An 18646-nucleotide genomic window follows, 5' to 3' on the forward strand; every position below is an offset into this window, starting at 1 on the left:
ACAAGCATGCTCCTCGGAGGGCACGGAGACAAGGGTTAGTGTACAGGGGTCGTCTAGTGGATGTATTTTCACATGTGATGATCATGCTTAAACAAAATCTCAAATATTTCCGAATCGACTGCGCCTGCTGGGCGGAGCCATGTCACATCGGCGCTATGGGGCTCGTGGATCTCATCGTGAAATGAAAATACGACGACGGAACTTTTCCCCTGCAAGCCACCTGGGACGCCGTTCTAGGCCGCACTAGAGGCACTTACAAGAATGTACCTGCATGTATTGTAGATTGATTGATTTTACGTGACGGCAGAGATTGTGATGTTGGTCGACCGACGATGTTGGTCGACCGATGAAGAATTTGTCGGTCACACTGAGTCAAGGGCTTTCTGTCTTCATTCATAGCCATTTCCACCCGTTCCTGTCCGTCATGTCCCACTGCGTTGTTATCATCATGACTTTATTTCCCCTTCTCCCTCCCCGTTCTTTTCATGAGTATATTTGAATATTTCCATTCCGCTCACTTTGACTCTCCATTCATTCACTACCGGTTGAGACCCGTTAGATCTCCCTCCACTCGACATGGCGGTTTCTATATCACGTTGTCTCGCCACACTCCTCTTGGTGGCAGGAACAATAGCACCCGCTGCAGCCTCCAAACCTGATGATGGCTCAGACACAGGCTTAGACGCTTGGCGTGCAGCAAACGATCGCACTACGGCACCCCAAGCATGCCCCTCATCTTGCCAAGAGAGTGACTCTGACCCTAGTGGCTCGTCATCATGGTTCCTGTTTCCAGATGCAACAAGTCTGATAACTTGCAATGAAACGATGCTGCTGAGCTTCAACATTCAAGAGACAATCGTTGACGGGAAGCAAGTACCTGTCACAGCCATCAGAGGGTGTAAAGCAGACTATAGCTTCAATTCTGCATTGAGCAACTCGCCAATGGTAAACGATGATGTTGCTGCAGTCTGCTCAACACCCAACCATAACATAGTCAAAACTTCTGTTACTATTGGCATGCCTGCTAGTGACACCACTGGCGGCAACAACGTTCCTCTGCTGGATGATCTTCTCTCTGCAGGACACCAAGTCCAAAACTACTTGAGCACAAAGGCACCCTCTTGCACGGAGAATGTTGTCACTTTTGGTCACTCTCAGTCTGCGGTCATCGGCCTTTATGCCGGTGCTGAAGTTTACCAACATGGCGTCCATGCCGACATCTTGAGTAACTTTTTGCAAGATTTGGCAGAGAAACAGCCTTTCCACGGGCCGCAGATTGTCCAACTCTGCCCTGAAAATGGCCGCGGAGCTGATTATGCAGTCGGAATTATTGCAGCTTCTATAAACGACTTAACTCTAGTCCAGGACACTGTACGAACCTGGGCGGATGGGAGCTGCGTGTCTGGAAACTTTGAGAACTACATGACAGTCTCTCTTAGAGTTCCTGAACAGATTCAAGGCTCTAACAACAAGACCCTTTCCACTTCTTCATTATCAGAAGAGGCACACTCTTGGAAAAAATCGAGACTCGCTGTTAGGGCCAACTGCAAGACCACTACCGTCCACCCTAATGATGGCTGCTCTGCCGTCGCTCAGCGATGCGGCATCAGTCAATCAGACCTGCAGAAATTTAATCCTGCTAAAAATTTCTGCAGTACACTGGCTGTTGATCAAGTAGTCTGCTGCTCTGCTGGCACATTGCCGGATCCTATTCCTGCTGCCAATTCTGACGGTACTTGCAAGACCAAGTCTGTTGCCGGAGGTGATACATGTGAATCCATGGCGCAGAAATGTGGGCTTAAGCTGGCTGATTTCACCAAGCTACATAGCGATGACAAGAACTTCTGCGCGTTGAAAGTTGGCCAACCGGTTTGCTGTACTCATGGAAAGTTGCCTGATATTACTCCCAAACCTAATAAGGATGGATCTTGCTCTGTCTATACTATCAAACCGGATGACGGCTGCACTACCATTGCTGCCTCTCACGGACTTACTGAGGCTAAGATTGAAGAGTATAACAAGAAGACATGGGGTTGGAATGGATGCGGGGTGCTTTTTGAAAAGGCACAGATATGTCTTAGCACGGGGACGCCTCCATTTCCACCATCTATCTCCAATGCTGTCTGCGGGCCTCAGGTTCCTGGTACAAAACAACCACCTTTCGGGAATAGCGATGACTGGGTCAAGCTAAACCCTTGTCCTTTGAATGTCTGTTGTAACATTTGGGGACAATGCGGCACTACAGATGATTTCTGTGTCATCTCCAACTCAACGACTGGTGCACCGGGCACAGCAGCCCCCAAAAAGAATGGATGTAAGTTATTTTCAGTATATGCATTCACAGAGACAGCACCCCTTTCTAACAAGCTTAGGTATCTCAAACTGCGGTAGAGACATCATAAAAGGCTCACCTCCCGCTAAAACAATGCGGGTTGCGTATTATGAATCCTGGAACTCAAATCGCAAGTGTTTACACATGGATGTCGATGAAATCGACACATCCAAGTATACGCACATTCATTTTGCATTTGCCAACGTCACCTCTACTTTCGGAATTGATATTAGCGGTGCCCAAGACCAGTTTAACAGCTTCAAGGCCATGAGTGGCGACGTCAAGAAGATCATCTCCTTTGGCGGGTGGGATTTCAGTACTAAGCCGGGCACTTTCAACATTCTTCGTGAAGCTACAAAAGCTGCGAACCGAGCTACTTTTCAGAGCAATGTTGTTGCTTTCATCAAACAGCACAATCTAGATGGTGTTGATATTGACTGGGAATATCCAGGTGTAAGTCGCTCTCTCTTTCACTCTCGGCACATGATCGATGCTAATTTGTTCGCAAAGGCCCCCGACATCCCTGGCATCCCTGCTGGAGATGCTGATGCCGGCAAAGACTACTATGAAACTCTAAGCAGCCTCAAGACAGCCCTTGGCAGCAGTAAATCCGTCTCACTCGCAGCTCCAGCGTCTTATTGGTATCTCAAAGCCTTTCCCGTCAAGGACTTGGGGGCTAAGATTGACTATATTGTCTATATGACATATGATCTTCACGGTCAATGGGACTACGATAATAAGTGGACCTCTCCTGGCTGTCCTACTGGCAACTGTCTCCGCTCCCATGTTAATATTACTGAGACTAAAGACGCCTTATCTATGATTACAAAGGCTGGTGTGCCATCTAACAAGGTTGTGGTGGGAGTCTCTAGTTATGGACGTTCGTTTAAAATGGCCCAGGCTGGCTGCACGGGACCCATGTGCCAGTTTACTGGTAGCCCAAGAGTATCCAATGCAGCCAAGGGCCGCTGCACTGATACGAGTGGTTATATCTCTGATGCGGAAATTAATGATATAATCATGTTTGGCAACGTGAACAAGCAGTACACTGACGCCGGATCAAACATTCTGGTTTACAACGATACGGAGTGGGTTGCATATATGGATGACGATACCAAAGCAGATCGGGAAGCTTTGTATGCGTCATACAACTTCGCCGGGACAAGTGACTGGGCTGTTGACTTGCAAGAGTACACGGAGTGAGTATGCCCTCTGTTTCAACATTATGACCAACATGCTAACTTATAACCTAGTGGCACTGGTTATGATGAGGGCTATGATCCCAACTATGTTGCTAAAATAAACCCCAATTACTATGCAAGCTGCGACTCTACGTACAGCAGCCTGGACGAGCTCAAAAATAACCAGACCAACATCCCACCCCACTGCATGGACCAGTATATCGTCGATGTTGAAATCAAAATTCTAAGCGATGCACTCGATAAGTATAAGGACCTTGTCGACCACAGCTACGACGACAAATTCAAAATTTATGAGGAGTACACTGCTGAGCAGATCCCTGCTCAGATCAATTCCTTTATGGGTAATGGACATGCCGGAGATTTCTTCAGTTGCGCAGAGACAGGTAACCGCACTTGCTGCTCCAGTTGCCATTTCGCTACTTGTAATGAGGACTGCGACAATTCAGCCAACTGCAAGGATGGTGTCAGTACAGTTACGACTACCTGTCCTACCATCTACAAGGATGGACCGGATGGTGTTGATTGGCTCAGTACGAAGGTCCCCAATGTGACATACACTTTAACTGACTCGGATGGCTTTTACAAGGCTATCGATCAATCTTATGGCGTTGAAAAGGACTGGATTAAGTTTGGTAATACTGACGTGCAACTGACAAACGGCTGTCAGTTTGAAGCGGATATCAGGGAATGCCAGAGGAAAAATGATAAGTGGTTCTGGAACTATCCTCAACCTGCCGATGACATCAAAGTCTTCAACCCCAAAGATGTGATCGGTAAGTCATACGACAAAACCCAAGATCTGCTTGAACGCCTCAGACTGCTCAGGGCCATTGGCAGCCTAGACGCTCAACTCGACATGGCAGACGTGGGAGATGCAGCAGCCCTCCCGGCCTTGACGGTAGCGGTTGCCGTGGATAGTATGGAGAAGGTTGTTAAGGCAGCCGATAAGATCAAAAAAGAGGAACGAGAGGAGATGATTGCCAACTTCATTGGCGGTGTTCTCTTTTTCATTCCATTTGTAGGAGAGGCAGTGGACGCCAGCATGGTTGCTATTCGGTCCGCCCTGGAGATGATTGAAGTTGCTGGAGAGGCTGGACTGCTGGCCTACAGCATTGTGCTGGATCCCGATAACGCCTTCATGGCTGTGTTCAGTACGTTGGCGGGTGCGGGCCTGAGCCGTGAATCATGGTCAAAGGCGGCAAATGAAAGGAGGAGCATGAAAGATGAAGATGTCGCGAAACTGGGCTCTATCAAGGATGATTTGGACAAGATTAATACTGTCCGTGGAGGAATGTGTAAGATTTAATTATGTATTTTTACAGTCAAGTTAATAAACAAAAGTATCTTGTTCATCGGCAATAATGAAGGAGACGTGAATCACTTCAGTCAATGGGCGGCAGGGCTGTGATTGCCTTGCCGCCTTAGGCACAGGTTTTGGCTGTTGTTAGAAAACGGACTTTTAAATGACAACATGGAAATAACTCGTCATATTGCTCGTGTCTTCAGAAATGCAACGCCGATCAGCATCGCGATCCCTGTCTGCATGCAGTTTAATGACGTCGCGCCGATCGCCGGAAATAGCTAATGGCCTGGCCGATGATTGGAGTGGCGGTTGAGAAACATCGGGAGAATCCAGCCAGAGCAGCGCTAGGCCGAGAAGGATGGCTTCCTGCGCAAATCATTTTATAGGAATCGCCGTGGTTGCACACAGGGTTTCTTCGCAATTACATCACCGGTTGGACGCCATGCCTGCCGTCTTGAGTAATTCCGAAGAGGGGAGAGCCAACAAGCGTTGCAAGAAAAGCTTCGAGTTGCTCGGCACCAAATTCTCCAGATGGCACTGCTTCAGCATCGTCTCCTAGTGGATTGTGGAGTGTGGAGTATGGAGGAGAGAAACAGCCGTTTAGCAGAGGCCGAGGATGAAGTCATACCTATGTCTGTCTTGTTTGACTCAACACCAGGTATCCACGACCATGTGTTCTCCAGTCTTCCCCAGTTTCCCCAGCTTCTCAGTGGGTCAAAATGCCTCGTGGATAGAGGCAGGGAACAAAGGAGAAAATAAAACAAGATCCGCTTTTTTCGCCAGGCAACGACATATCCAACAGAGGACAATCTGTATAAGGTAAAGATATCCCCCTACAGTACGCAATCTTACCACAACACCGTGCCGTGTGTCCAAGGGGATCCGAGGGAAACCAAGGTTTGTGATCCTAGAAAGCCTTCTTGCGAGGTGATCGGCGTTGATGGCGGGCAAGGCTGTCGGTGCCGGCCTTTAGAATTGGAAGAATCATTCGGGCAGCCAAGCAATCTTGATGGCTAGGCTGGTGGCTGACGCCTCCAAGTTAGGGGAGGATGGAGGGGACTGTTATGCAGGATGATATCGGGGGATGACATGGAGAGAGAATGTTATAACAGCGAGGGGTATCCTCGTCCTGGCATTGACCTAGAAAATATCTCTCATTATTTATAGGGCGAGCTTATAGTGGTTCAGGGTCTACTTGAATCTGCTCAAGTATCTGAAGCAAACCGACATTGAGAATCTGCCAGGAGAAGGGATGCAGGTACAGCTACCTCTCTTGCCCATTACATCTCAGATACACGTGCCTGTGCTTTGTAGCTTCAAAGTGCCGCCTATCCCAACATCTCCAATCTCAACTTGACACTTCAACTTTTATCATTGGCTATCGGAGCCAAGCATCCATCCACATCATGGAGAAAACCAACAGCCAGAGCTCTCAGGATGACACTGAGAATGTCGAGCACGCACCTCGGCGGGGCTCTTTCGGCAACATGGATAATCTCGCTGCCATCTTCGAGAATCCGCTCAAACAACGATCAAAAGAGGAGCTTCTAAAGGATGTTGCCGAATTCTGTCGAATGCATGATCTCAACGATCATCTCGACGATTTCCGTAAGGGTGCCTTGGCTGCCCAGAATCCGGAATCCATCCATCTTTTGGAGGAACTCACTCCCGAGGATAAAAACATTATTGAACGAGAGCAGACACACCGTTGGTCTCATCCGTTCATGCTCTACTGGCTTTGCTGCATGTGCTCCATGGCTGCCGCGGTGCAGGGAATGGACGAAACGGTCAACAATGGTGCCCAAGCGTTGTATCTAGCCGACCTAGACATTGCAGGCCCCAACGTCACTCGATTCTCCAAATCTATGCAAGATAATATCACTGGCCTAGTGGTCGGTGCTCCGTATCTTTGCTGCGCCATACTTGGCTGCTGGCTGACTGAGCCTCTGAACAAAGTCCTTGGGCGGAGAGGAACCATCTTCCTTTCTTGCTTCATTGCTGCAGTTGCCTCTATTTGGGAGGGCGTTGCCAATTCTTGGGTGAACCTGTTCCTCGCTCGATTTGTACTTGGCCTCGGTATTGGCCCTAAGTCGTCGACTGTTCCCGTTTACGCCGCTGAATGTAGCCCTGCGCCAATCCGAGGTGCCTTGGTTATGCGTAAGTCCTTGCCACACCGTTACATTCTCAGATATCTTTCGCGAGGCTAATTAGACAACTTGTACAGAATGGCAGATGTGGACTGCCTTTGGTATCATGCTCGGCAACGTAATGGGTGTTGCGTTTGGTCCATCAACTGGCATCAAGCCCTCTCTCGGCTGGCGTCTCATGCTCGGCAGCACCGTAGTCTTACCTCTAATCGTCTGTGCTCAGGTCTACTTTTGTCCCGAATCTCCTCGGTATGTTCTTCAATTCCGCACTCACATCATATTTAGCCTAGAACCAAGCTGACATCCTCCCCAGTTGGTATATTCAGCATCGCAAGGTTAAAAAGGCTTTCAGATCATTTCAGCGCCTCCGATATTCCGATATTCAAGCTGCTCGTGATACATATTATACCTATGTTGGAGTTGAGCTCGAACGCGAAGCAAATAGGGGTAAAAACCTCTTCACTCAGTTTGTCGAACTTTTTACCGTCCCAAGGAACCGTCGCGCTACATGGGCCACATGGATTCTCATGTTTGGGTAAGTGGCAAAGGTGATCACATTGTTACGGATTCACAAGCTAATGAATGCTACCTTGTTAGACAACAATTCTGTGGAGGTAAGAAGTTTCGCACTTTATTAATCCAATCTTAAAAGACATCTCGAAACTGATTTTGTATCCAGTAAATATCATTGCTTACTACAGTACGACCATCTTCATCGAGTCCGGCTACTCCACCAACTCGGCTTTACTTGCATCTATGGGCACTGGCATTCTCAACTTCGTATTTGCTATTCCCGCAGTTTTTACCATTGACAGATGGGGTCGTCGAAACCTTTTGCTCTTTACGTTTCCTTTCCTATGCCTCTTCTTGCTGTGGACTGGCATGTCGTTTTTCATCCCAGATGATGGCAATAATAACAAGAAGAGAGTCGGTATGGTTACAACGGGCATGTATCTCTTCGAAGTCTTTTATTCCCCAGGTGAAGGTCCGGTGCCATTCACATACTCGGCAGAGGCATTTCCAGTCCATGTCCGTGATGTGGGCATGTCATGGGCTACTGCGACCACTTGGTGCTTCAACTTCATTTTATCATTCACTTGGCCATCCATCTCAAGGGCGTTCACCGTCCAGGGCGCATTCGGGTGGTACGCAGGTTGGTGTGCTGTCCTCTGGGTCCTCATCTTACTGTTTGTGCCTGAGACCAAGGCGCTCACTCTTGAGGAGCTGGACCAGGTGTTTGGAGTAAGCACTCGCAGACACATGAGCTACCAGATGAAGAATGCCTTGTGGCACTTTAGAGTTTGGGTACTGCGTCAGAAATTGGAGCCTCTGCCTCCCTTCTACCGCCGTGTCGAAAAGCTCAACCATAAGTAGAGACGAGGTTTGATATCAGAGTTACACTGGACCAAGTGTTGGTTGCACAAACATTACACTCGCTCGAGTGATTTGATGAGATGAGTAGCAACGGCGGCAAATGATGCTACGTGGATTGACCGTTTGGGGACTATTTTTGGGTAATGATCTGTTTGTGTTTTTATGATACCGAGTGCACCGATGAGTGTCACAGTTAGTTGTACAATTACCGAAATGGAAATAATATTCACTTGTGTGCTGACAAAAGTTCTCTCTTGCCGCCGAGGATGTGTTGTTGGGTATAAAATAGGAAGCAGGCCATGCTTTGGTGACGATTCACAGGGTTTCGAAACTGCTGTTATATGCGGTTGTTATGCTGTTGGTTCCATTTTCTACATGGGTCAAGGCGAGGCAGCCGTATTGGGCATTATTCTTGGGAGATGGCTTCGTTCTATAGGAAGAGAAAGGTCTCTCTTCTTACCCCTTTATATGTGCACTACATGGACTCTTTCGTAACAACCTGTATCTGCCGCATATACTCTATCTACTTCTATATACTATGATTATTTCTATTTGTTGCCTCTGCCTACACGTACTTTTGGCGGCCTCGCTTATTTGGTCGTGAGCCAGGGTTTTGGTGTTGGTCGTTAGCTTCATCCTAGTGGCGGAGCCTAGTCTGCATATCCAAGCAACTAAACTATGGCCTCTCGAATAGAAATGCGTAAATTGTCTATAGTGTTGAACTAATATCAAGTCCTAGCTATTTCGAGCTTGGGATTGTAGTCCTTCCCGTTTCAACGTTTGGCAGTTGTTAGAAGAGGCGCTTGGTGTTTGGTTGGCGATGCTTCTGCGGGTAAGGCAGGCGGGGATGCGGGAGGAGAGATTTTGTTGGATATTCGCTGGAGTTGACGGCGGCTAGATGCAGGAGGTTATATTTGGGGATTTGATGTGAGTTTGGTGAAGATTTGACATGTGTTGTTTGATGGAAGGTAATATATTTAGATGGGCTTCTCGTCAGGTAGCGATGGTGATATTAGGCATACACACATCAACCACTCAACCAGACCGACGAAACACCATCATTTTTCTTTTATTTTTATTTCGTCTAATCTTAGCTCTATTGTATTAGTTCAAACTTCTTTTTTAATTCCTCCAATATGCGGCTCCTCAATACCAAAACTCTCCAGATCGAACAATTCACCAACCATGGCGGCTACAACACTCTGCTGAAAAAAGGCAGCGATCTCACTGCCAAGCGCGCAACTCCTCGCTACGCAATCCTTTCTCACACATGGGGCGAAGGTGAAGTCATCTTCCAGGACATGCAGACCAATGATCGCTCCGCAGCGATGAAGAAGCGCGGGTGGAGGAAGCTCGAAGATAGTTGCAGGCGGGCGGCGAGAGATGGCTTCGAGTATATCTGGATTGATACTTGCTGTATTGACAAGACTAGCTCGACAGAGTTGTCTGAAGCTATTAATTCCATGTTTCAGTGGTACAGAGAATCAGCTCTCTGTTATGCTTTCTTGGAAGATTGCCAGGGTCCTTTGCCTTATAGAACGGGTTCATCGTCCTCTGCTTTACCTCGATGGTATACTAGAGGATGGACACTGCAGGAGCTTATTGCGCCAAAAGTCGTTCATTTCTACTCTCTGTCATGGCAGTTTCTCGGCACCAAAGATGATCATTTAGCTGAGCTTTCACGCGTAACGGGCATTGACACATATGCTCTTGGTGGCGGTGATTTGTCACGCATCAGCGTTGCGCGACGTATGAGCTGGGTTGCCAATCGTCAGACAACTGTGGCAGAGGACATGGCCTACAGTCTTCTGGGTATCTTTAATCTCACCATGCCGATGCTTTATGGAGAAGGATCGAAGGCATTCATACGCTTGCAGAAGGAGATCATGAAGGGGACGGATGACCAGTCGCTTTTTGTGTGGACTGAAGAGGGCTTAAAGGGACAATATCGGACTGCTCAAGAGGGAGGCGGGTTGCTGGCGCTATCTCCGACTTTCTTCAAGGGCGCTGGCTCAGTCACAGGCCTAAGTCGACCTCGAATGGGGAAGATCCATACCGCAGAGGCGATGCAAGGCATCAAAGTTGACGTTCTTATGTGCCAAGATGTGAGCTATCGGTCAGGAGATGTCTACTTTGCTGTGCTAGACTGTCTCATTGGTCGCATGCCAGGCGTCATGGCGGGTATCCGACTGAAAAAGCTGTCAGAAGAAGAATATCTAAGAGTGGATGCTGAACAGATTTTCGAGTTTGCACGATTGGCTCGCAACGGGACTGTTGACATTGAGGGCTTCGATCCTCTGAAGGAACAGACAGAGTTGGCAGAGTTGAGAACACGTAGGTTTCTAATCCTTATGTCTCATTGTCTAATCTGGTAGGATTTGTTTAGGAGTCATGGCTAACTATACACAGGCACCAAACACAAGGGATGGAGGCCAAAATCTGTTCGACTTTCACCATCACAAGCCACTCCGTCTTCTATCTCTCCTGGATTCTGGCTGCTACCTCCAGCTGGTACACCTCCAGCGGACATACAAATTATGGCAGCACACCCTCATATTTTCTGGGATGGCGACGGCTTAATCATGCAGCCTCCAACGGCACCGTCTACCTCACACAAAACCGGTGCCTTGCAGTTCCGGATAGGACGACTTCAATTTCTACTTATCTTCGGGCAAGTCCAAACTCCCATGGGTATGAAGCCTTGGTGTGTGATTGAACAATACTCCGGAAATGTTGTCTTAGAGCAATGGTATAATCAGTTTGCGGTTGCTTCGCAGCCCGGTGTATTTTACGGGAGCAATCATCGAGAGGTGAGGCCGCCGCGAGGATGGATGAGCATGAAGATGCGAGAAGCCAAGATCTCTGGTAATCGGGACATGTGCCTGATGCAGCTCTGTGCATGAGGAGGATTACGGGTTTCTCGGGGGTTTGGCTGTGTGTAAGATTATGTACATGTATTTACAAGCTTGGAACAGATTGATTCGCGATTGCCATCCAACATCCAAAGATGATATTCGAGGTACTAGACGAAGACAACATTCGGTAGTAGCAGTAACGATATATTAATATGTATATGTCACCATGCGCTTGTTGGCGCTCAAATGATTAATATTCAATACTTCAATCGCGATCGCTAATAGCTGGGTCAAATCTTATATGATGCGACGCGCCGAGTGACTCACAGACCCTGGGTTTGGGGCTTAGGAGGCTGTGCAAATCCAGCTCGAGATGCAGTCAAAATATTTGACATAAGTCCAAAATAAATATTTAGTGGAAGACCTCTCTCACAATATTTTACATGTTTTACGTCAAGAGACAATTTTGCAATCCCAAATTGACCGAAGTGATAACTTCAGGCTCCCTCGCCTCTTTGAAAACCCCCACATTGGCACTACAACATCGAGCCCTGCAATTCACTCCCAAACGGCTACAAATGGCCAAGACAAAGCCCATCGTGCTTGATGGCCGCACTGGAGAGGGCGGTGGTCAGCTCGTCAGATTAGGAATTGCGCTGGCAGCGATCACTTCACAACCCGTCGAAATAACCAATGTGCGAGGCAATCGGCCACGCGGTGGAGGTGAGTCCACACACATACATGCCGGGGATATTCAGCCTCACCTCTACGCGCGAATCATTACGAGATTCGAGGATAATTTGCTAAACACTCGCCATGGTCAGGCCTCAAGAACCAGCATGTGGCGGCCATTGAATGGCTCGCCAGAGTCACCGAAGCTGACGTCGAAGGTCTCAGCGTTGGCTCCAAAGCCGTGACATTCACGCCCAGACGGCCCCCAACAGAGCTATTTCAGCGAAACATCTCCATCAGGACCGAATCAGGAGCCGCCAGCACAATGCTAGTCCTTCAGGCCATGTTGCCTTTTTTACTATTCGCAAGTAGCGATACAAATGAGCCTATTGTGGTGGAACTGTCGGGAGGCACGAATGTTGCCTTTTCGCCAAGCTACGAATACTTCGATCAAGTATTGGCGCCGACGCTGGAAGAGCGGTTCGGCGTGCATATCGAGCGACAGCTGAAAAGTCGTGGATGGAGTTTAGGGCCATTATCAAGGGGATCCATTTGGCTCAAATTATATCCGATATCCAAGGGCGAGAAGCTCAAGTTTGTCCCTCCGCCGGTATACAGCTTCCCAGCCTCGTTTGAGGTCAAGAGTGTTGATGTCAGCATCATCACGCCAATGCACTCACATAAGAAGCTTCAAGAGATGGTAGTAGAAGATATTGGAATGCTTTGGCCAAGTGCCGAAATCAGCTTCAAAGTAGTCGAAGATTCATGCAGCGACGGCCGCTGGTCGGTGCTTCTCGTGGCTCATTCTGTGGACGGCATCCGCTGGGCAAAAGACATTCTCACATCTGCACCAAAGAATGTCAAGGGATACGATCGCTTCATCTCGCTTCTCTGCAAGAAATTATGCAAAGACTTATACGACGAGGTGGCTCTGGGCGGACAGGTGGACGAACATCTCCAGGACCAGCTCATCTGCTTCCAGGCGCTTTGCGACGGTCCATCATCTTTCCCTCGGGGCGAAGAACCCGCAGATGGCTCCCTAGCCGGCCCGATCGGTCCGCTGATTGACGCCATGGGGGAGCTGAGTGTTGGAGAGCGCAGGATGAGGAGAGAAAAGACAGCTGAGCCGTTTGGCCATGGCTCAAAGCACGCAAAGACGGCGCGCTGGGTGGTTGGCGAACTTTTGCCTAGAGCCGAGTTTTACAATAAGGGCGATTTGATGAAGGGCGTCGGCTTTTGCATGGAGTGAGTCATTCAGGACTGATGATGCATGTTTAGCGCTATACTAAGAAATAATGCATCACGACATCAAAAATTGGTTTGTTCTCCATGGGTGCTTTTGTTTGGTGGAAGTGAGGGATACGTGTAAATGAGACATGCATCCCTTTCGGTAGAGGAACGGCGAATCGTAGATGGAGGTGAGAGGACCAACTGAGACATTGGGTTCCATGACAGCAAATAGCTGATAAGACCATCCCCACACGTGCCACAAAAAAGAAGAGGAAAAAGGGAGACGAGCAAGGGGTTTGCAAAAAAAGAGAGACTGGGACAACGATCGGCACACAGAATTACGCAGTACGCATACATCAACCGCGCTAAATTCCCCAAAGTAGTGCTCTTATTGTCTCGATGTATGCACATATTCATTTTGCGGTCCCTCTTTTTTTGCAAACCACTTGACGAGGATACCGTTGGGAATCCACTTGTTCAGCCAGATCCTCCTCGCTAGGATCTCCAGATCTAGCTGCATGCATGGGTCGTATCTCTGTCAGATTGAGTCTCTTCTGGAGGATTCCATTTCGGTGTTGCTTTCGTTATCACTCAGTCTCGGCCATTGTGCATTTACATGTAGTATTGGCATTGGCATCGGTATTAGCTGTTCATTTTGAGCAGCTAGGGTGAATTATTCGACATCGACCACATGCAAATGCGTAAGAATAGCCTCGGGATTATTCAGCAAACTCCGGAGTTACATGAGGTTACCAAGATGATATTACTGTCGTGCTCAAGATGGAGCCGGGAGGACCCGCAGCGGAAGGCATATTAAACTGCGACCTCGGCCGAGACTCAAGGATACATACAAGTAGGACATAATGCCCGTAAACACCGTGAAAAAGTTGTTGGCGTCCTCATGAGTCCCTCCCTGTGAGAGTAAGTGAGACGCTGTTCACAGAAAGAGGAAAGAGGCGCTTCTGAAGCGATCGAACGTCTCTCACGGGATTTGAATCGCTTCCTCTGTCGCATTTTTGCGATATAGCTTCAACCAGCAGCTTCTTCTCGCGGCGACAAGAGACGCATATTCGGATTCTCGCCAGCATGGAGACGACAATTCCTCCTCCAACCTCCGAGGCCACGGCCATCTCAGCGGCTGTCGCCAGTGCCAACAGAGACGAGCATGCGACCACGGTAGGCGAGGCATTGAAGCGGTATCCCAGCGCCATATTCTGGGCAATTGCAATGTCGTTTACGATTGGTAAGGCTGGCATTTCCTAGACCCTTTACTTGGCAAATCATATGTCCCAATTCACCTCGTCTAACTGATGATCCTCTGGATAGTCATGGTGGGCTACGACACAATTTTAATGGGCAGTCTCATGGCATATCCCTCATTTGTCGATAAATACGGCACATACCACCCGGAACTTGGGACAAAAGTCATCTCCGGACCTTGGCAGGTAGGTCTCAGCACAGCGGGATCCTGTGGAGGCGTCTTCGGCATGGTCATCAACGGTTTCGTCACGGAGAGATTCGGTCATCGCAGAGTCACAATGGTGGCCTTGACTATTATGACGGGCCTCATCTTTATTCCCTTCTTTGCGCCCAACGTTCACGTCTTGCTTGCTGGACAGTGCCTCCTTGGCGCCATTTGGGGCATCTTTTCCATCATGGGAGCAGTATACTCGTCCGAGATATGTCCTCTCGCGCTGAGAGGCTACATGACATCCTTCATCAATATTTGCTGGGTCATTGGCCAACTCATCATTGCCGGCATTTTGCAGGGACTTGTCAACAACACCACCAAATGGGCCTACAAAATCCCCTTTGCTGTTGAATGGGTCTGGCCAGTTCCACTATTCGTCCTGGCATGGCTTGCTCCTGATTCTCCTTGGTGGCTCATCCGACAGGGGCGTATCGAAGATGCCACGCATTCCTTGAAACGGCTCTCCAGAGGCCTTACCGACGAGCAGATCAACCAAAAGATCCTCATGATGTACGACACAAACAGACTTGAGCAGAAAATCAAGGCGGACGCGAGCTACTGGGACTGTCTCACAGGCGCCAACTTAAGACGCACCGAGATTGCCTGTCTGTCGCTTTCGTCTCAAAGTTTGATTGGACAACCTCTGGCGTACAACGCTACATATTTCTTCGTACAAGCTGGTCTATCCGCCTCGGACGCCTACAAAATGAACTTTGGTAACATGGGTATCGCTTTTGTGGCAACGTGCATCTCATGGGTCCTCATGACGCATTTCGGCCGGCGAACGGTGCTTCTCAGCGGCTACACCTTCCTGACGCTGGATCTCCTACTTATCGGTGTCTTATCATATGCCTCGAACAACTCTGCTGCGAAATGGGGCCAGTCTGCTTTGGCACTTGTCTGGTTGGCCGTCTACTCTGCCACAATCGGGCCACAAACATGGGCTGTCGCTTCGGAGGTTTCAGCAACGAGGCTGCGAGCCAAGACACTCTCCATTGCTGGCGTCATTTACAACATTGTCAACATCGTCGACAACACTATCGAGCCATACTTAATCAACCCCACCGAAGCGAATTTGAAGGGAAAGACGGCTTTTGTCTGGTTTGGAATCAGCTTCCTGGTGACGATTTGGGCTATTTTCCGCATCCCGGAAACGCGAGGCAGGACGTACGGAGAGATGGACATCTTGTTCGAAAAGAAGATCCCTGCATGGAGGTTTGCAACGGCTGAAGTGATAGATGATATTACCATAATTGGAGACGACGAGGCACAGGCAAAAGTTGAGGATGAGAAGCGAGAGATGGCAGGGCACGAGGGAGTAGCTACGATATCATGATTCATGACTTTTACGATCGGATACTATATTAATGATTAGCAATAGATTACGAAAATATCATCACTCTACTCTCCTACTTTACACAACTCACACCCCTTCCACACGACACTCTTCGTCTCGTCTACCCCATCGTCGGATTTTCTCTCCCCACAACCACAGAATGACAGGCACTGGGAAACAGAAGACGACCCAAATTAGTGCCATCATGCTATTACCCCAACCATAGCCAAATCGATTATACAGCATTGGAGCAAATGTTGGAAAAGCAAATCCAAGAACGTAGGCCAAGACACGTGTTGCAGCACTGGCAGACGCTCCATGCTCGACAAACTCATCTAGCTGATAGGCAGTGAGTGTCTGCGGGACAATGACACTACCCAATGCAAAAATGACGGCTCCAACATCAACCACAGGCCAAGCAACCCTGCGTTCTGCAGCCCAGCCATACATGACCAAGCCAATAGGAAGGAACACGACGCCGGATACTAAGTAAGGCACTCGAAACTCAGGTTTCCCTTGTCCCTTATTTCGTCGGTCACTTAGATGTTTATACAACAAATCCATCAATCGACCACCGACTTGGGCCGCGAAAGTCATTGCAACAGCTATTGCAAGGTAATGGAGGGCGCTGATGGATGGAGTTTGCCCATATCGATCAATGAACATCATTGCATACGTGCCAAGAAGCAGCGTATAGATGGCAAAGCTGAGAGCCAAGACAAATGCAATAAGCTGGATTATTGGCCGTGTTAATAAGAGACGAACAGGTCTCCAAATACCTAAACCCAACCGCTTAGAAAACTCTGACCAAAAGTCCTTGGTGAGAGCTTCTTGAGGTTTCCATGGCCCTCCTCTGGCTTTGCGACGAAGAAGTGCTGGGGTGTACGACTCTTTTATGTAGAAGATACCTACAAGAGTAATGACAGACGTAACGATACTCATGATACGGAAAATCCAGGGCCACTCGATCAATTGGGTGACAACACCACCAACTATAGGGCCGAGGGCAGGCCCCAAAGAGGGCAACAAAGCTGCAATTGAAGCTGCTTTCCCACGATCTCTTTTGCCATACATATCAGCCATTGTTGGAACGGTAAGCTGTAATTGTTAGTCAATGAATATTGTTAGGCGAAATACGAAATACTGAAGTAGACCTACGGTTACACCCGCACAAGCGCCGCAGCCCGCCATGAGCCTGCTGACAATCATCATGTTGGCAGACTTGCCAACAGGACTTATCGCATTCCAAATGATATACCAGATATTTCCAGCGACCCAAACCCATTTCCGGCCATGCATTTCCGATAGCGCGGCAACGACAAAGGGACCAAACGCGAGGCCGAGGAAATAGGTCGAGAAGATCATCTGAGCCGACGACATGCCAATATGTAAGTCTGATGCGATATCGTTTAGCGCTGCCGAAATAATGCTGGCAGTCATGAGTGTTACTAGCTGCGCCATGGAGAAAATAATGCCTGTCAGGATCTTGCGGCTAGAAGGCCAGTTGTATGGATCGTTGGGATCGTCTGGACTATCCCATGTGCTCTAAGTGCGGGTACTTGAAGTGAGTAATTGCTGTTTCTCGAGATAAGAAAGAGAGCGGCATTGACTCACTCCATACTCTTGGCTAAGGAGCTCTAGTCTCCTTAACCGAGGATCAGATTGATGATCAGTAAGAATTCCTTGCGGTTGTCCGTCACTGCCATCGGCAGCAGCGACTTCAATGTCCGCTCCACGTTTCTTTTCGTTGTAGCGTGCCTGGCCTACATCTTGGGCCACGGTCGGCATTGCGAGAGTAGGCAAAATGCTTTAATTCAAGCGATTCGAGATGAGAAGGTGAGTGAATAAGAGCTGCCTCTGTTTATGAAAACATACGCCAACAGCTGCCCTGGAATGTGGATAAAAGTACGTGGCACCGGCAGAGCGTGATGGCGGTGTATATAGTCATTAATCTCTTTTCATACGAATTAATCAGTGATGAATCAAACATAAGATGCACTTCTGAATTCATGTAATAGTCACAAGAATATTGCCCTCCAAACGAACTTCTTGGTGGTTAGTATAGTGATTCCAGTTTGTTGGGAGCCCCCCTTCGCGCCAGGAATAAAGTTCAATATTTGCATTTAGGGTTTAAAAAGGTTATTTCTACTTTAAATGGCTGACAGCCACTGTTTGAATCCCACGTCATTGTTCTTCTACTGACGTCCAAGAAACTCAAACGAGAGGTGATAATGTTGGGTTGAGTCCAGCCATCAGACGATTTTATAAGATATGTTTTTTTCTGTCCTTGGGCCAACGTAGAAATAACAGATGGAACGAAAGATCCACTCAGAGTCTCCGGACAAAAATCACCCCCTACTTAGGCACATTCACCGATCCGGAACAAGGCGAGACAAGCTTTGTCCAGTTGACGAAAGCGGAATTAAGGGTCCGTTGAACAGTCTCAAGAAGAATTTACTTGTATTTTTGGGTTATTACTCGAACGAATAATAAAATGCATTTAAACAATATCGACGCCATTGAAAAGAAAAAATAACTTGAAAGCTATGTACCTAGCTATAGCATCGATATGTCTCTAAAGTAGCGATGCCTTTCTAAAGCATAATGTGATTGGTGAGAAGCATTACATCAATAAAGCAGCTCAAGAATCCACCTGCTAACAAACTGAGCTGTTTAAAAAGATGGGTGAATCGGCCCGTCCAAGTCCTTGACCGCATCCTTGAT

General features: G+C 48.2%; 7 protein-coding genes across 7 annotated transcripts; 6 read left to right on the plus strand and 1 right to left on the minus strand.

Moving 5' to 3' along the window:
* Positions 1-576: 576 nt before the first annotated feature.
* Positions 577-4840, plus strand: TVC9 (glycoside hydrolase family 18 protein; the record flags this gene model as incomplete). The annotated part of the gene is made up of 6 exons (XM_014097753.1): positions 577-1665; positions 1840-2318; positions 2368-2785; positions 2843-3531; positions 3586-3938; positions 4008-4840. The coding sequence occupies 6 exons, from the start codon at positions 577-579 to the stop codon at positions 4838-4840; spliced, it is 3861 nt and encodes a 1286-aa protein (XP_013953228.1).
* A 1484-nt stretch (positions 4841-6324) lies between these two features.
* TRIVIDRAFT_43891 (uncharacterized protein) lies at positions 6325-8358 on the plus strand (the record flags this gene model as incomplete). The annotated part of the gene is made up of 5 exons (XM_014097694.1): positions 6325-6994; positions 7062-7233; positions 7298-7519; positions 7582-7598; positions 7664-8358. The coding sequence occupies 5 exons, from the start codon at positions 6325-6327 to the stop codon at positions 8356-8358; spliced, it is 1776 nt and encodes a 591-aa protein (XP_013953169.1).
* A 1136-nt stretch (positions 8359-9494) lies between these two features.
* On the plus strand, positions 9495-10367 carry TRIVIDRAFT_119392 (uncharacterized protein; the record flags this gene model as incomplete). The annotated part of the gene is made up of 1 exon (XM_014097695.1): positions 9495-10367. A coding segment is annotated over one exon (873 nt), but the record flags the coding sequence as incomplete, so codon positions are not given.
* A 30-nt stretch (positions 10368-10397) lies between these two features.
* TRIVIDRAFT_66997 (uncharacterized protein) lies at positions 10398-11261 on the plus strand (the record flags this gene model as incomplete). The annotated part of the gene is made up of 2 exons (XM_014097696.1): positions 10398-10692; positions 10768-11261. 2 exons carry the CDS (start codon positions 10398-10400, stop codon positions 11259-11261), a joined length of 789 nt encoding a protein of 262 aa, XP_013953171.1.
* A 530-nt stretch (positions 11262-11791) lies between these two features.
* Positions 11792-13134, plus strand: TRIVIDRAFT_43564 (uncharacterized protein; the record flags this gene model as incomplete). Its single annotated transcript, XM_014097697.1, has 2 exons — positions 11792-11936; positions 12038-13134. The coding sequence occupies 2 exons, from the start codon at positions 11792-11794 to the stop codon at positions 13132-13134; spliced, it is 1242 nt and encodes a 413-aa protein (XP_013953172.1).
* Positions 13135-14201: 1067 nt separating this feature from the next.
* TRIVIDRAFT_43959 (uncharacterized protein) lies at positions 14202-15922 on the plus strand (the record flags this gene model as incomplete). Its single annotated transcript, XM_014097698.1, has 2 exons — positions 14202-14358; positions 14442-15922. 2 exons carry the CDS (start codon positions 14202-14204, stop codon positions 15920-15922), a joined length of 1638 nt encoding a protein of 545 aa, XP_013953173.1.
* Positions 15923-16009: 87 nt separating this feature from the next.
* Positions 16010-17446, minus strand: TRIVIDRAFT_158137 (uncharacterized protein; the record flags this gene model as incomplete). The annotated part of the gene is made up of 2 exons (XM_014097699.1): positions 16010-17020; positions 17081-17446. Coding segments are annotated over 2 exons (1377 nt in total), but the record flags the coding sequence as incomplete, so codon positions are not given.
* Positions 17447-18646: the final 1200 nt, after the last annotated feature.

The sequence above is a fragment of the Trichoderma virens genome (assembly GCF_000170995.1).
Source record: "Trichoderma virens Gv29-8 chromosome Unknown TRIVIscaffold_85, whole genome shotgun sequence".
NCBI lineage: Eukaryota > Fungi > Ascomycota > Sordariomycetes > Hypocreales > Hypocreaceae > Trichoderma > Trichoderma virens.